Here is a 14,506-nt window from a genome sequence, read left to right on the forward strand (position 1 = left end):
TTGCCTGACTGAACAAATTCAGATGCAGCCTTGTAGGTATTCACTACAACAACTTCACAAAATTCTATCATGCAAAAGCGATCGAAATATAATTCAGTAAATCATGAATCAGATGACAATAATGTGCACAAATCTGCGACTTGATCTTGTTTGTGCATCTTGTGTGGAGCTCATGCTTCGTGAAACATTGACTTGTACAATTATAGACTGCACTTCTCAAGCACTGAACTTATTTACATGAGATAGGAATAAACGATATAGTGCACATTGGTCGGAAATGAAAATTGCATTCTACTACATTGTGATGTAGATTTGAATTTGATTAACTCTTCAGCCCTAAAATACGAATATGTAAGTACTGCCTTTATGCAATGGTGAACAGTGTTATCCCGAGAGCCTGAAGTATTTCAAATATCATTCTGACGTAGCAAAATGAGGTCGGACATGAGAGACAACGCAGTGCTTCGAACAACAACAACACTAATCACCATTTAAATCAATTAAATAATACTTCTTAGGTAGTGTTACTCACAACGTTATTATCTTGTTTGAAGACAGAGTTTGAAGTTAAAATTCTTCCAGGATTTTAATGCATTACACCAGTGCTTACAATGTTATCCTACTTCAAAGATTAATGATGCTCGGTCAGACTAAAGGTGATCCCATGATGATATTTTTACCTTGGCAGTGGGAGAGTTACTCATGATGGCTGTAAGAACTCCTAAAGCATGCACTGTGATGCTGTCCGAGACTCGCTCCAGGACCTACAGTACCATGGGGGGAAATGAGACGTCATCAAGCCGGTGCAACAAGTCAAAATGTGCAGCGTCCACCAGGAAAGAAAGGATGGGGCTGAAGTAGAAGCGGGAATGAAGGAGCGCAGCTATTTGTCCACACCAAGATTATATGTGAGGCAACCAGGGTAAAGAAAGAGAGACAATTAAGAGAGGCGACAGCCAATCCCAAGACACTAAAGAGATCTTTTTTTAATGCTGCCACCACACCAGTAGCCAAGGAGGTAAGAAGAGTCATGCATCAACCACCATCTCATGCACTATGTAAAAACGAGTCCAGTGGAATCAACAGGGAATTCAGCCTCTATCTAGGAACATGACTTACTGTATGATAGAGTCTCTCTTTGCATTAAAAGTTACATCACAGTGATTTATTGTTGTTGTTACACCCCCCCGCCCCCACCCCAAATAAATTGGTCAAAAGCGTATTTCACTTTGTCAAAGTAAGAATCTCATTGATTTGAGTCAAGGGGCCTCATAGGTCAGATCTGCAATCACATGCTCCTTATATGACATAGTTCTAAGTCAGACTTTAGCCAATCATTTTATTGTGCTTTCTATTGATTTCAAAGGAAAACAAAGAGTCACCAGCAGTTCATCTCTTGCTTCCTCCCACATTCCAAAAGCATGTATGCTAAGTTGACTGAAGACTTTAAATTGTCTACCAACCAGCGTGAATGATCGTTTGCCTATATGTGGCCGATGACTAACTGGGGGGGGTTGCACTTATCAAAGTCAGTGAGATCCGAATGAAGACAAACAAGATGATGATGGGTGGATCTAGAGTAAAATGTTGAAAACCGATAAATGTTCCTCTACAGTTCTACTGCTGGTCATAGTTTTCCATCAATCCCCTACAAACTGTCGGGGATCATTGCGCAAGATGTCAGAACCAAGTGCCCACGTATTTGGAATTCTGTCAGCACTCGGGCAGTTTTTCAAATTCTGCATTATTTGTCCTTTTCGCCGCTTGAAAATGCAAAAGATGTTTCTTCATTTTCAGTGTCCAACTTTACTGCATGAAGGTGACAATTTGTTCTCAGGACATAGGTGTAAAGATAAGGTCGCCGTCTCACCCCAAGTCACAGTTATCATATCATGCTACCTGCTTCATAAGCCTGCCTTCCTGCCCTAATGTTTCCTGTTTAGACAACTGATAGCTGTGAACACGTGAAGGCTGAGTTTCCTGCTTACAGATCAATATCAACACCAAAGGTTTGTTTGGGGGTTGGGGGGAGTACCTGGTCCACTCTGACCTCTGTGAGTGAACTTGTAGTGAGGTCACACTCACTCTTCGGCCTAAGCCTGTTGCTCTGAAAGAGCTACAGGACATACACAGAATACAATTTCAAAAATGCAGACAGTTTGACGTCAAGTACTGCAGGTCTTAAGAAAATCGTCATATTGCGCTGACGCGCGCTGCTCTAGGGAGTCGGCAAACAAACGAGGAATTGCATTTGAGGAATATGAGGAAAACAAATGAGGAGATCTGTGCGGACTAGAAATGAATCAAAAGCTGACGGCCACATTCGAGATGGCCTAGCCGCCAACCTTGCTGTTCTGTATGAGCCTGAGGATGTGCTCAAAGCAGTTGTTGTTCAGGAAGACAGCCTGCAGGGCGGGCCGATCCGAACACTGCAGGATCTCGGGTACCGCGTCTACAAAAGAGAGCGAAGCGTAACATGAGCTTCATTGTCACGTCAGTCATTTGACCTCCGTGCGGATTCAGTCGTCTTACTCAGCATCAGGCTCTGGAGCAAGATCAGCCGCTCCTCGGAGTTCTGCCTGTCTTGCTCTTCACTGCTCAGCGGACGGTTCCAGTTCAGGAGCTGGAAGAAACTCTGCAGTATGGTCTTGATGTCCACTTGCCGCTCTGAGGGGCTGCTAAAATGCAGCAGGTGGATCATTGCGGTAAGGCACTGCAAGGTCAGCCGAGGGAGGGATGTGTCTTTTGAGTGAGGGGAGGCCCGGCAACACCAAGCTCGCAGCACGGAGAAGAGGTCCTCGACAGCGAGAGAGTTGACGGCGAGTAGACCATTTGGCTGCAAAGATGCATCATATACGAGATGATCCACGGTAATCACATTCCCAGACAATCATAACCTCTGATTATGAGGACACAGCGAATATGGCGACAGACCTTGCCCCCACTAATGATAGCTCCCTGGAGATGAACCAGCCTGAGTGTGAGAAGCTCTGGGATCTTCTCACTGTCATGCAGACTTTCTGTAAATTTGAAATCATGCAGTACGTAGGTCAAATGGAGATGTTGAATAAACTTCACGCAGTACAAGAAAAAAAAGAAAAAAGAAACAAATCAAACTGACGACAACGAACACAAAGCCCATTACTGAGAAACTGTATTCCAAAGTGACAATAAATTTGAAAAAATGACTCCGAACTTTTGATGACACTTAACATCCGACACGAGAGCTATGAAAAGTGTGCCGTGTATAACTGCACTCAACTGCGGAAGATGAAGGGACGTTTCTAACATTGTTTGCACTTACGGAGTTGAGAGGACCGAAACGGCTCTCACTATGATGCTGTGCCATCTGACACCGCTACAAACTACAAGTGCAATAACAAATGCAAAATGTTGACCTTTGCCAAGGCCGAACATTCCTAATTTGAATAAGTACCAAATGATACATCCATGCCCTATATATCCCTGAAGCCTGTGATAAAGATAAAAGCCTTATTTATTCAGATATTCCCTCCGAGGCTGAGGTGATGAATAGCTCTCTAGCATGGCCGATCCAAACTCAGCATTGTTATCTTTTGATCGCCCGCCTTTTTAACACAGCACTTGTATTGGACCACATTACATTGACCTCTTGTGTTTATTGAGTGCATATTATCGAATGATAGTATTAGCAGCTTTAATGACCTTTGAAAGTCACACTTTGTTAATGAATGACTCTGGGCTCCAGGTTGGAGCCGACACATTGTAAAAGTTGAGTAAGAAAAGCCTCGGGCATTAAAAAAAAAAGAAAAATCATTTACAGTATACTGTATGTACAGAACAGGTTTATGTCATCTCTATTGCCTCTACAAGTGTGAGGAAGATTCCTCACCGTGGAACAGAACGGTCAGCTCCTCTGGCAGTGGCAGCGGAGAGAATTTGTACTTGTTCCTCTCCAGCAAGCTCACCTCCTCCCTGCATCACACACGCACACACGCACGCACACAAGGCCGGAGTGAGGCCCTCCTACTCATACCTACAAAATACGACTCCACTGAGGCGTGACGTCAAGAGGCACTCAGACGAGATGTTAATCATCCGCCTACCATTGACTAAAATATTTAAAGTCCGATATGGTGAAGTTGGTGGAGTTTTCGCGTCAATAAATTCCACCCTCAGACTTATACATACGGGACATACTGGACACATACTCACCCCGCCAGCCGTCTCCTCCACGTCTGATAAGGGTCGAAGACACTCTCCCACAGCACCAGTCCATAATAGACGACGGACCGCAAAGTGGACTGCTCCCCTTCTCCATTCTTTATCTGATGTACAACAAGAATGCAGTGACACAAATGGGCACACCACCCTTGGTGTTTGTACACCCGTTTCACTCATAGCTCTCGTCAACAACCTCGTCAACATCATCACGTTAAACTAGCTCCGCAGCTGAAGTATATTTTGCTGGGTATCCGCTAATTTGAAATGAAAGCGAAATGTCATGATTATTCACTAGTTGAACATTCACAATCTCATGCACCTTTGTCAGAAACCATGAACAGCTTCACGTTCAGTTTAGAAACGCCGTACCTGGTGCAGACAAAAATTCACAAGCTTTATGGATTCAAAAACGAAACCGGGGGTCTTCTCTGGGTCGATGTTCTCCATGTTTCTAGAAGTAGAGAGAAATTGCAGTACTGTATTAGGAAACCGAACCTCAACAAGATGGCCATCTATGGTAAAGACGACAGTGTACGCGCAGAATGAAAGGGAGAACTTCCTGACGAAGGCTTGCAGCCTCTTTGCACAATTCGTGTCGCAATGTCAGGAGAAACAAAATAACTGCAATTTGCCGGCTTCCCTTAAGTCAATAATGAATTAGATCAGCCCCCCCCCCCACCCTGAACACTTAGACCTGCTATGATCCTGTATTTCAATGGTTACAGTGGTAATTGGAGGACTCAGTATTTATTTTAGGTGGTACTTGGCATAAACATCTTTAGAATGATTGAATTACATTCATTTTATTTATTGATGATAGACACAAAAGTGCCTATATTAGTGCTCTGCAGCATGCAGAAAGCCTAATCAGTACTTGTGTGGTTAGTTTCCATGATGACCGCGATCTAGTATACTTCATTTCATGCTTTTATTTATAGAACAACCCCATCATTGAGTACTAGACTAACCTGCAGACGATTATGAAGAACTTGATGAGGAGGAGGGGGTGCGGGGTGTTGCTGTGGTCATGGCTGTCTGAGAGGTGCGGCGCACTTTGCCAAAGCTGTGTGCTGAGGAACACCAGGACCTCATTGGGGAGCAAGGGCACCTCGGAGGTGCACTCCTCCAGCCTGGAGGAGCAGTGTTTAAGTGTAAAATAAACACATCAAAACACAGTCTGTCCAAAAAGGCCAAAGTTCATTCTGTTTTGGAGAATGGTGGATGGAACAATGATAAAACTTGGAACAAAGATAGATCTTCTTACCTCCGAGGCTCAAGCGAGTTCACATCTATGAGCCTTTCAAAGGAGGCCACAAATGCTTCCAGCCACTGCTGCAAATAGCCCACATCTTTCTAGAGGGGGAGGGAGAGAAGTTCAAGTTAATACCTCAAAGTACAAACTAATGACTACTTGCACAGTGTATTAAAAGCAAAAACATTAGCTGTAAGAAAAGTTTCTATGCTTCATTTTTAACGACGCTCAGTTTCGAACGACACTGTCATGAAGATATTGATTGAACAGCTGGGCCCCATTTTCATGCCCAGAGCAAGTTTAGCTCAAAATGCAGTTGAATTGTGCGCACGGGGAGAGTTTTCTTTCTTTTGGCATTTTCGTTGACGGGCGCAGTTAGAAATGAGTGTTTGTGCTGTTGTGGGACTGAACACAGCCGAATTGATTCCCAGCCAAAAGAAAAGGCTTGCTTCATTCCGTTTAAATTCAGTGCATGAGCGGCGTCCGGTCTACATGGCAGAAGCAAAATGGCCTCGGTGGAGTCTGTGCAGGAGATTGGTGCACGCAAATTATATTCATTAAGAACTGCAAGATATCCACTTGCGGATCGCATATCAATATTAGAACATATATTTAACTTACCCTTAAAAATACCTTGAGATGTAATATTTAGCTTGGCTATAAATTTTAACTTTGAAGTATTGCAATAGGTGCCTTTTGAAGCGTTTACCTTTGTGTACCACTCCTTAATTGATTACAAGAGCGGAAATACTGACACACAGTAAGTGTTGCAAGTGATAACAGTGACATCAGCTAAACAGGCCCAGTCACGCCAGTGATCATGAAATTATAGCACAGTGAAAGTGCAGACAAGGTTGTCCACCCGTCTAAAATAAACTTGACTAAGGAAAGTGGCACATTGCGCCTCCTGTCAGCCTTATGACCTGATTTTTGAAACAGGATGTTGCGAAGAGATTAAACTAAAACAGAGGAAAAGCATGAGGCATCTTTTTTTTAAACTAGGATGTTCAACCAAACAAGGTGCTGTACACAATAAGCCATAAAAAAAGATGTGCAATAATTCACAGCAATAGCGGAGTAACTTTTCCAGTATGCAACATAAAGATCATTTAAATCAATAGCGGAGAAAAAAAATAAGAGGGGTAACATTAACCTATCACAACATCATTATAACATCAGGTTTTGAAATGTGAAAAATGTTGGATTATTTCAGAGTGAGGCACACAAGACGAGCACAGTTTATGCAAAATGTGTCCTGGCTGGTCTACAAATATTCCATAGGCATTACAGCAGGACTCTGGCTACCACGACAAAGTCAAAAGCATTCTCCTCCTTAGTACAAGCCCATGTACCATCCAAATGACTTCAATCTATTATTTCAAGCTACATTTTGCTGCTTAAATGCACCAAACAACTTATTTACACTGAAAATTGCTTTAATAAATGTTTGCGAACCACATCCTTCCTGTCTTCAACCCTCACACCACCTTCTGCATCTCAAGATCGGAATGGCTTACAGGTCACGGTTGTGGGTCAAACCTTTCAACAGACTTCTTGATAATGATTTGCAAGCCCCGACATTCCCATAAGAACCGAGGAGATTTTAGCAAAACAATGACACGCAAGACATCCAGAAACGTTCCTTGATGTGTTGGCGCGCTTCATGATAGTCGAAATAGCAGATTGATATGAGCTGAGCATGCAGAAAGCCTCGTATAGTGAGGGAGCATCTCTTGGAGGGCTAACATGACTTCTTTCGGACTGACTCACAAAAATTGTACAGTGTCAATAATGTATGGAACAATGGAGCTTCTCTTTAGATGACAAACACATTTTTAGAGTTGTGACAAGTTTGGCACTCTGACACCAAGCGTCATTGCAATGTGACTGCAGAAATATGTGGCACGGTTCCACAGAGAAGTTATGCAGGAATAATACACTAACCACTGCAACCATGTCTGTTCTACCGCTTGCATTCCGCCAAAGTTTACATTACCAGCTGACGCGGGCTTATGAGCCAGTCCATCGTTCATTTTATGAGTATGCGCATGGGAGGCCAGAATCCCGCGACTCAGTGTTGCATGCGGCGGTGCCGGTCCGTAGCTGTGCCGCTCACTTCTACACAGCAAGGACTCCAACTAGCTTGTTTCTCATGTCCCAACATCAAGTGATCAACCAGGAAATGACATGCTACTTTAACTCAAACTTGTTTCCTCCGTACACGGCAAACCCCTTCCTCTTCTGAGCGTGGTGAGAAAAAAAAGTCTCGCATCACAAACGTGACTGTGGAAGCGTATTTATGTTAATTAAATATAACACATGAGCATGTATTTAAAACTGAGTTCACTGATGTATGTTTTTTTTCAGAATGTAGCTAAATTAGCATGCAGACACACCTGTTTCAAGTGATAATAATTTAGGCATGCATAATATCATTTACAGTGATCCCTCGCTATTTTGCGGTTCGTTTATTGCGGCTTCAGTGCATCGCGGATTTTTTCAAACATATTTAATATACACATACTGTATATATATATATATATATATATATATATATATATATATATATATATATATATATATATATATATATATATATATATATATATATATATATGCCTGCTGTCAGGCAATTGAATACACAGACCTGAAAACCTGGACTCACCCCCACTCACCCATTTTTAATATGCTTATATGTATATTTTATAATTTATATTTATGTACACTATATACGTTTTGTTCTTCTACTTCTCCCTTTCATAATTTCTGCTGTAAATTGGGAATTTCTCCATTGTGAGACAAATAAAGGTTTTCTTATCTAATCTTATCTTATTCCCCCAGAAGACTATTTTTGAAGTCACTATTGTTGGACCTGAGGGAGGGCATGGTTATTTCTTACTTTTGTATCAAATTTGTAGGGAGAGAATTATTGATTTTTTTTTTTAAACAGCGCCTTGATACTTCTGTCCACATTCGTGATGTGTTTATGTGTCTCGACCTAGTTGGGGCTGTACATTCAGTACTTCTAGCTGACGGTGTTACATTTCTACCGAATTCAAAAATCTGATTACACAAAGGAAACATGTGCTGATAAGAAGTAAAAGCAGGGAAAGTACCTTGTGGAATTGTTATCGAGTTCTTAAATAATAACCCTAGGCGACATCACTTTTTCAAAAAGATCAACACGTTGCTCCTAATATCTCCAACTGGCCATATGATGTGTCGGCATAAAAAGGCCACATCAAAACCGCTAACGGGGCAACTCTTGCATGTCCAATGAGATGTGTCAACTCCAGACATGTAACTGCTCTGTCTGCAGCTGCTGCTTGACATTCAGCTTAGCTCCGTCTCCCTGCTTCATTGGCAGCAAAGAGCACTTTGATTGTCCGGCTGGTTGGCTCTCGTGCTGGCAAAGGGTGCAGAAACCGCAAGAGTCATGTGAGCTCTGCTTGTTTTTCTGATCCACTGTTTCCAAACCTTTATTGAGCCACTATTACATAAGAAAACTCTCATGGCACACCACAATTAAAAAAAAATGCGCAACAAATGTGGATGCTAAAATAACCATGATCCTGACTAAGTTCACTCACAAAACAACATATTCTGCGTGGTATTTGGGCCTGTTTTTATGAAACCCATATTGAACCTTATTGTTACGTCTACCCTCTTGTGAGAGAAAAATATACTTTTTCTGCCTGTCACCATGTGTCAATGGCATAGATAGATACACAAAGATACATTTGTAATGAATAAATAGTCATATTTAAATAAATAAAGGAAATTAAGACGGCGCTCATCTCACAGTAGCCTGGTGCGGAATCACTGGTGTGTCCAATATGCAGCAACAACAACGGGAAATATCTGTCGGTGTGAGGCAAATGTAACTGGTTCCCTCATTACAAATGTTGGAGCTGAACAGAGCCAGGATGTCATGTCGGTCACTTTAATTAGTCCCTTGCAACCGCTTAGGCCAATAATCACCAGATAATTAGCAGCTATTTCTCAGGCTGGAACCTTATTTATAAGCCCAGAATGTTACACAGCCACTACTACAAATATGTTTTCTTTTTCTTAATTTCCGTTTGGAAAGATGTCATAAGGAAGATTGACCTTTGTGCGTGCCCAGAAAATGACCTGAAAAATTAATCCATGACAATATTACTTAAAAAACGAATCAGCTCATCATCTATTTCCTCGGGTGGATATTGTGTTCATTGGTTGCGTTATTATAAATCCCACTTGAAATCTGCGCAGCCGTGGTCTCTTTGCAGCAGCTAATCATACTGTGTCCTGCCTCCTCGAGTGTAAGTTATAACAATGTCTAAACTACTCGCTGTGCTAGTCAATGTTTTATTGTGGATCAGCATGGTTTAGCTGAGACATATGTTTCAATCCATTTCTGAAAGGGTTAAAGCACCGCAGCACAAATGCTAATCAGCGTAGCATTAAGCTTGCCGGGGTGTATCTTTAGACACTTGTTTGGCTGGTTTAAATCCACAAAACGGCCGTCTATTTGTTTTGTGTTTACTTTTACAGGAAAGTTAGAACTGGGAGTGACATTCAAAAGTTTGAAGCCTCTTCTCTCTGTTGAATTGTTAAATAGCTGCCAAAGTTAACTGCCACCATACAGCGCTCGTATCTCTGTGCTTGCAAGGTGAAGCGTGACACATTTTTTTCCCCTATTCTTTTAAATGATCTTTGGCAGTACGGTTAATAAGGTTATCATGGCGACAGTTTAACCCCAGAAGCAAATCTGGAGAAAGTTATGACATGATCAATAAAATCTCACTAAATTTGACACCACACATGAGTGGAAAAAAAAGAAGTACAAATAGAGAACTTGTTCGCCAGCCTGGGCAGCAAAACAAATAAGTTTAAAAAATGTGAACACTATCAATAAGTAACATAGTAATGTGGCCTGGCAACATAAATGTAGTTAAAAGTATACAATACATATTGGCTGCAGGCATAAGACATGAATGTGCCTTCTTTCAGAGTGCGCATTATGTCCATGCAGGAAATCGTTTTTATTTTGCTTGATGCGTCTCTTATGGTCGTCAACTTACCCAAGTGTGTCTCTGCTAAACATTCATGAACTTTAAAAAACAAATTTAGGACTGGAAAGGTCCGCTGACAAACTTGTAGTGCTGGTCACATGCTCTGCTCAAGCTTACAGTATGATGTGACAATGGCACATTACAGCAAAAACGATGCAAAACTGAACTGCAGGTTCAGTATTAAGACAATGCATTATTGTATGTCCATTTTACATCATCCATGAACTTAAGTTGATCTTAAAAAGACTTTCCAGGGGTGTGTGATGTGTTGCACAATCAGGAAGCCAAGTTACTTCATCACACGCAAGCCAGAGCAACTGACAGAAAAATATACAGGATGAAGGGTGTTCCGATCACTTGTTTAGATTAAGAACGCAGTCTTTTCTTTTCATTATTACCAGTTTGACTTGAAGCATTACAACAACAGTGGGATCTGCTGTGATCTGTCTGGGTGTGTTTGTTGTATCTAAAACAGGGTTCCAGGTCAAAAGTCATGTTTGCTGTCAAACAAAAGGCCTTTGAATGGAACTCGGGAGCCATCTATGTTTACTTACATGATTCAAAAGTTGACACCCCCCCCCCCCCCCACACACACAGAAAAAATATATATATACAGTGTGTATATATATATTTTTTTATTGTGGCATTGGAGCAGCATATGATCAGTCAAAAACTATGTCCGAGTGAAACTCCAGCATCATTCGCACACACCAAAAAAAAAACAAAAAAAATTGTTTAATCACCAAACTGATACTATTTAGAGCGCAATAAATAAATAAAAGTCTCAATTTGGATAAGCAGAAGATTTCACACCCTCATTGACGGATGTTGTTTCCTCAAATAGACATTTATTTACTCAACTGCAAAGAGTATGAGATGTTTATTTGAAGGGGGCGCCTATGTGAGAGGTTGAGCAAATGCTTGTGCTCGGGTGGAGCCAGAAACTCGGGTGTCTGTTAATTGGTCGACGGACAATTGTGACTCCCGTGTTACATTGGGAATGGAATGTGCAACGGTCTCAAATAATCACTTTGGGTTTGTGTGACATTTCATTCTTGGTTCATATCAATAAAACACAGTTTTCTGTCGATTGACAATGACATCGCAGTACTTAAGGGCTCAGCTTGTGAACGTCACATGACCAAACCGAGTAAAGAGATGAGCCGAGACAGTTATTAACTGAGCTATGAGAGATTATGATGTCATTTTCCATCAACAGCAAGTGACTGTACTGTGCAAGGTAAAATGCTTGCCCCCTGAGATGGATTAAAAGAGGTGGGGGTTTTTTTTCATTCCACAAACGCAACATTGATCAAAATCCAATGTTTAGACTGGTGGGGGGGGGGGGGTTCAAAATATAATCAAAACCACTATTTTTAACTTGACTGCTCTTTTAAGAACAATAAAGAATAATTTTTAAATGGCTTCTGAAAGCACACGTATAAAATAATGTTAAACTCCGTTTCAAATGAATTTAACATACTTTCAAAAGCATAGGCATACCAGTGGCCATGCCGTCTGCAATCCAGAGGCTGAGCCGCACTGTATTTGTGTGCAAATGAACAGAACATGAGGCAGGTTAAGTGTTAAACTGCTATTTGTGGGGCATATGGACTGAGTCCTGCCATGAATTGAAAAAAAAACTGCGGTTAATTGACAACCCTCCATAGTGGTTAATCATGACAAATAGATGCCGCAAGATGGCAAAGCACTACAAAAAGCTTCTCAACTCACTTCGACATAGTTCCTTAGCAACAAGATACCACAGGATGGTGCAAAAGCAATACTTTTATATTAGACAGCACTTTTTCTTGAGCGCAATAGCAGCTAACAGGTGAATCTGTGAGTAGCGAACCGCGAATATGCGGGAAAATAATTAGTGTTAAATTCAGTCCAAATTTAATAGAGATTAGTAACGAGAAAAATGTCCTTGCGTACGACAAGATGTCCTTGTCAAGTGAGCAACACTTCAGATAGAGCTGCTGCGATAAGACAAGAGGAGCCGCTGCCCCACTTAAATAAAATGGAGCAAAAAGTCTCATCTTGTTTTCCTCTGTCCTCAGGCACTGAAGCAGATTGCCAACATATGAAATCGTAATATCATCCACAGCCAATGTGTCGTTCCTCATCAAGAAAAGACATGTCTTGAAAGCAAAATAGTTGTACTTTTATCGGCATCACCAAGAAACATGACAATGTAGTCGCACTCATAAATGTCAAAAACAATCTTGAATGGTAAACAATAATAAAAACAGCATAAAGGTACGTTTGATAAATGTCGCATTCTATGTATTGTTTCCCTACTCAAATTTTAACATGAGCAGACACAATGAACATGATTTATCAATGTAGACAGCATTACATTTTTGGCAGGCATCCATTTGACTTCAACATCAACAGATATTGAGATACAAAAGATAATCTAATTCAGCTTTACAAAGAGAACTGATGCTGTTGGCTATAGCACACAAACATGCCACAAAATTGTCAACTCTTTTGAACAGTTCCGGATCTAGTTGTGGATGTAATTATTTCCTGTTGTATGTGCCGATGAATGTGGAAGTTTGTCTGTCAAGACTTGAGGTTGAACATTGGCTCACACACAACTTTTTGAATGATGTCTCTGAAAGGACAACTTTTGTGCTCAAAATAGACAGATGAAACAGGGCAATCAATTAGATTAAAAAAAAATAGTAGAAATGTTTCTGTAAAAAAAAAGTGTAAATGAATTAAGTTTAATAGTGGTAAGAAAATATTGATAATTCACAGTCATTTAGAATAAATACATTACAATAAATCATTGTAAATAATAAAGTAAATAATTTATTAAACAATAACTTCATTTAAATATAATGTAGATATAAAAGTATTCATTTAACTTTTTTTATTTCACTTCTTTTAATTTGTATTTGTGTATTTATTGTTCTCGGCAAATATTTTTCTACGAAGGGGATTTTTGGGGGATATGTGTTGTAATTTAAATTCATGATTATTTGTCATGTGTTTTTGTGATTTGGTTTCATGACTGAAGAAAAATACATTTGAAAAAAAATATGTAATGCTAATATCAAATCATTTGATTAATACTAAAAACGTACATTAAAAAAATTTCAAAATGCTTCTATATGTGTGAAAATGAAGCATTTCTTCAAAAATGAGTCAAAAGAAGAATGGAAACAGAATTAATACATTTTAACTCACCAATTTTACCGGGGGTTATTGCTAAATTAATGCAACCAAAATAACAGACTTCTTGATCATGCAAATGCCCGGTGGGTCAGATTAAAGAACGGCCTGGGCCACTGATCTCGACAGTGGCCACAAGTAAATTCATTCTTCCTGACTCTACACACTCATATTTCTCTCTGAATTTAGCCGGTAACAAACACAGAGTTAATAAATGTGTACATTCATAAATGCTCCTAAAGCCATGGTTTCTTGATACATTTTTAACTGACAGATTCCAAAGAGACAATGAGGGGAGAAATTAAACAAGGATTATTATTTTGGCTGTGGTTTGCAGTGGCGTCGTCAGGCGAGCCGTTGCTCATATTTTGCCTGTCTTATGTAACTAATAAGACAAACATTATGACATTGTGATGCAGTGCAGTTCTACCACTACTGTAAATTCCAACCACAATTATCCATCTGTCTATTTTCCATAGTGCGGAGCCCAATTAATGTCATGGGGGAGATGCAGACTCTCCCAGCTGAGGTGGGATAAACCTGAGACTGGTTACCAGTCAATTGCAGGGCACACATACGGTAGACAAACAACTATTCATACTCAAATTCACACCGATTTGTGTGGATAATTTAGAGCAGTGATAGTGTTCACAAATCAGCCCTTGACATACAGGAGAATGAGGAGAAAATAATTTGTAAAGTGACAGCCAAAACTGTCAGTTTGATAAATGTTTTTTTTTTCACCAAAAAAGGTTATTGTGAGGAAAAAAAGAAATGTTAAACCTAATGTATCTTTATTCATTTATAA

At 40.3% G+C, this 14,506-nt stretch overlaps 1 protein-coding gene across 3 annotated transcripts in view; it reads right to left on the bottom strand.

Moving 5' to 3' along the window:
* nbeal2 (neurobeachin-like 2) overlaps positions 1 to 14,506 on the bottom strand; it is a 39,288-nt gene that overhangs the window by 23,208 nt on the left and 1,574 nt on the right. For 2 of the 3 annotated variants that reach the window (XM_052066053.1, XM_052066052.1), the window contains exons 2-11: positions 5,468 to 5,556; positions 5,172 to 5,333; positions 4,573 to 4,654; positions 4,195 to 4,307; positions 3,872 to 3,954; positions 2,935 to 3,020; positions 2,533 to 2,836; positions 2,346 to 2,452; positions 2,036 to 2,116; positions 681 to 764 (exon numbers count right to left, since the gene is read on the bottom strand). In XM_052066053.1, the coding sequence (XP_051922013.1) occupies positions 681 to 764; positions 2,036 to 2,116; positions 2,346 to 2,452; positions 2,533 to 2,836; positions 2,935 to 3,020; positions 3,872 to 3,954; positions 4,195 to 4,307; positions 4,573 to 4,654; positions 5,172 to 5,333; positions 5,468 to 5,556 (1,191 nt within the window). The remainder of the gene's footprint in view (positions 1 to 680; positions 765 to 2,035; positions 2,117 to 2,345; positions 2,453 to 2,532; positions 2,837 to 2,934; positions 3,021 to 3,871; positions 3,955 to 4,194; positions 4,308 to 4,572; positions 4,655 to 5,171; positions 5,334 to 5,467; positions 5,557 to 14,506) is intronic. The other variant, XM_052066054.1, reaches the window with a different exon arrangement.

Source organism: Hippocampus zosterae, chromosome 5, assembly GCF_025434085.1.
Source record: "Hippocampus zosterae strain Florida chromosome 5, ASM2543408v3, whole genome shotgun sequence".
Lineage (NCBI taxonomy): Eukaryota > Metazoa > Chordata > Actinopteri > Syngnathiformes > Syngnathidae > Hippocampus > Hippocampus zosterae.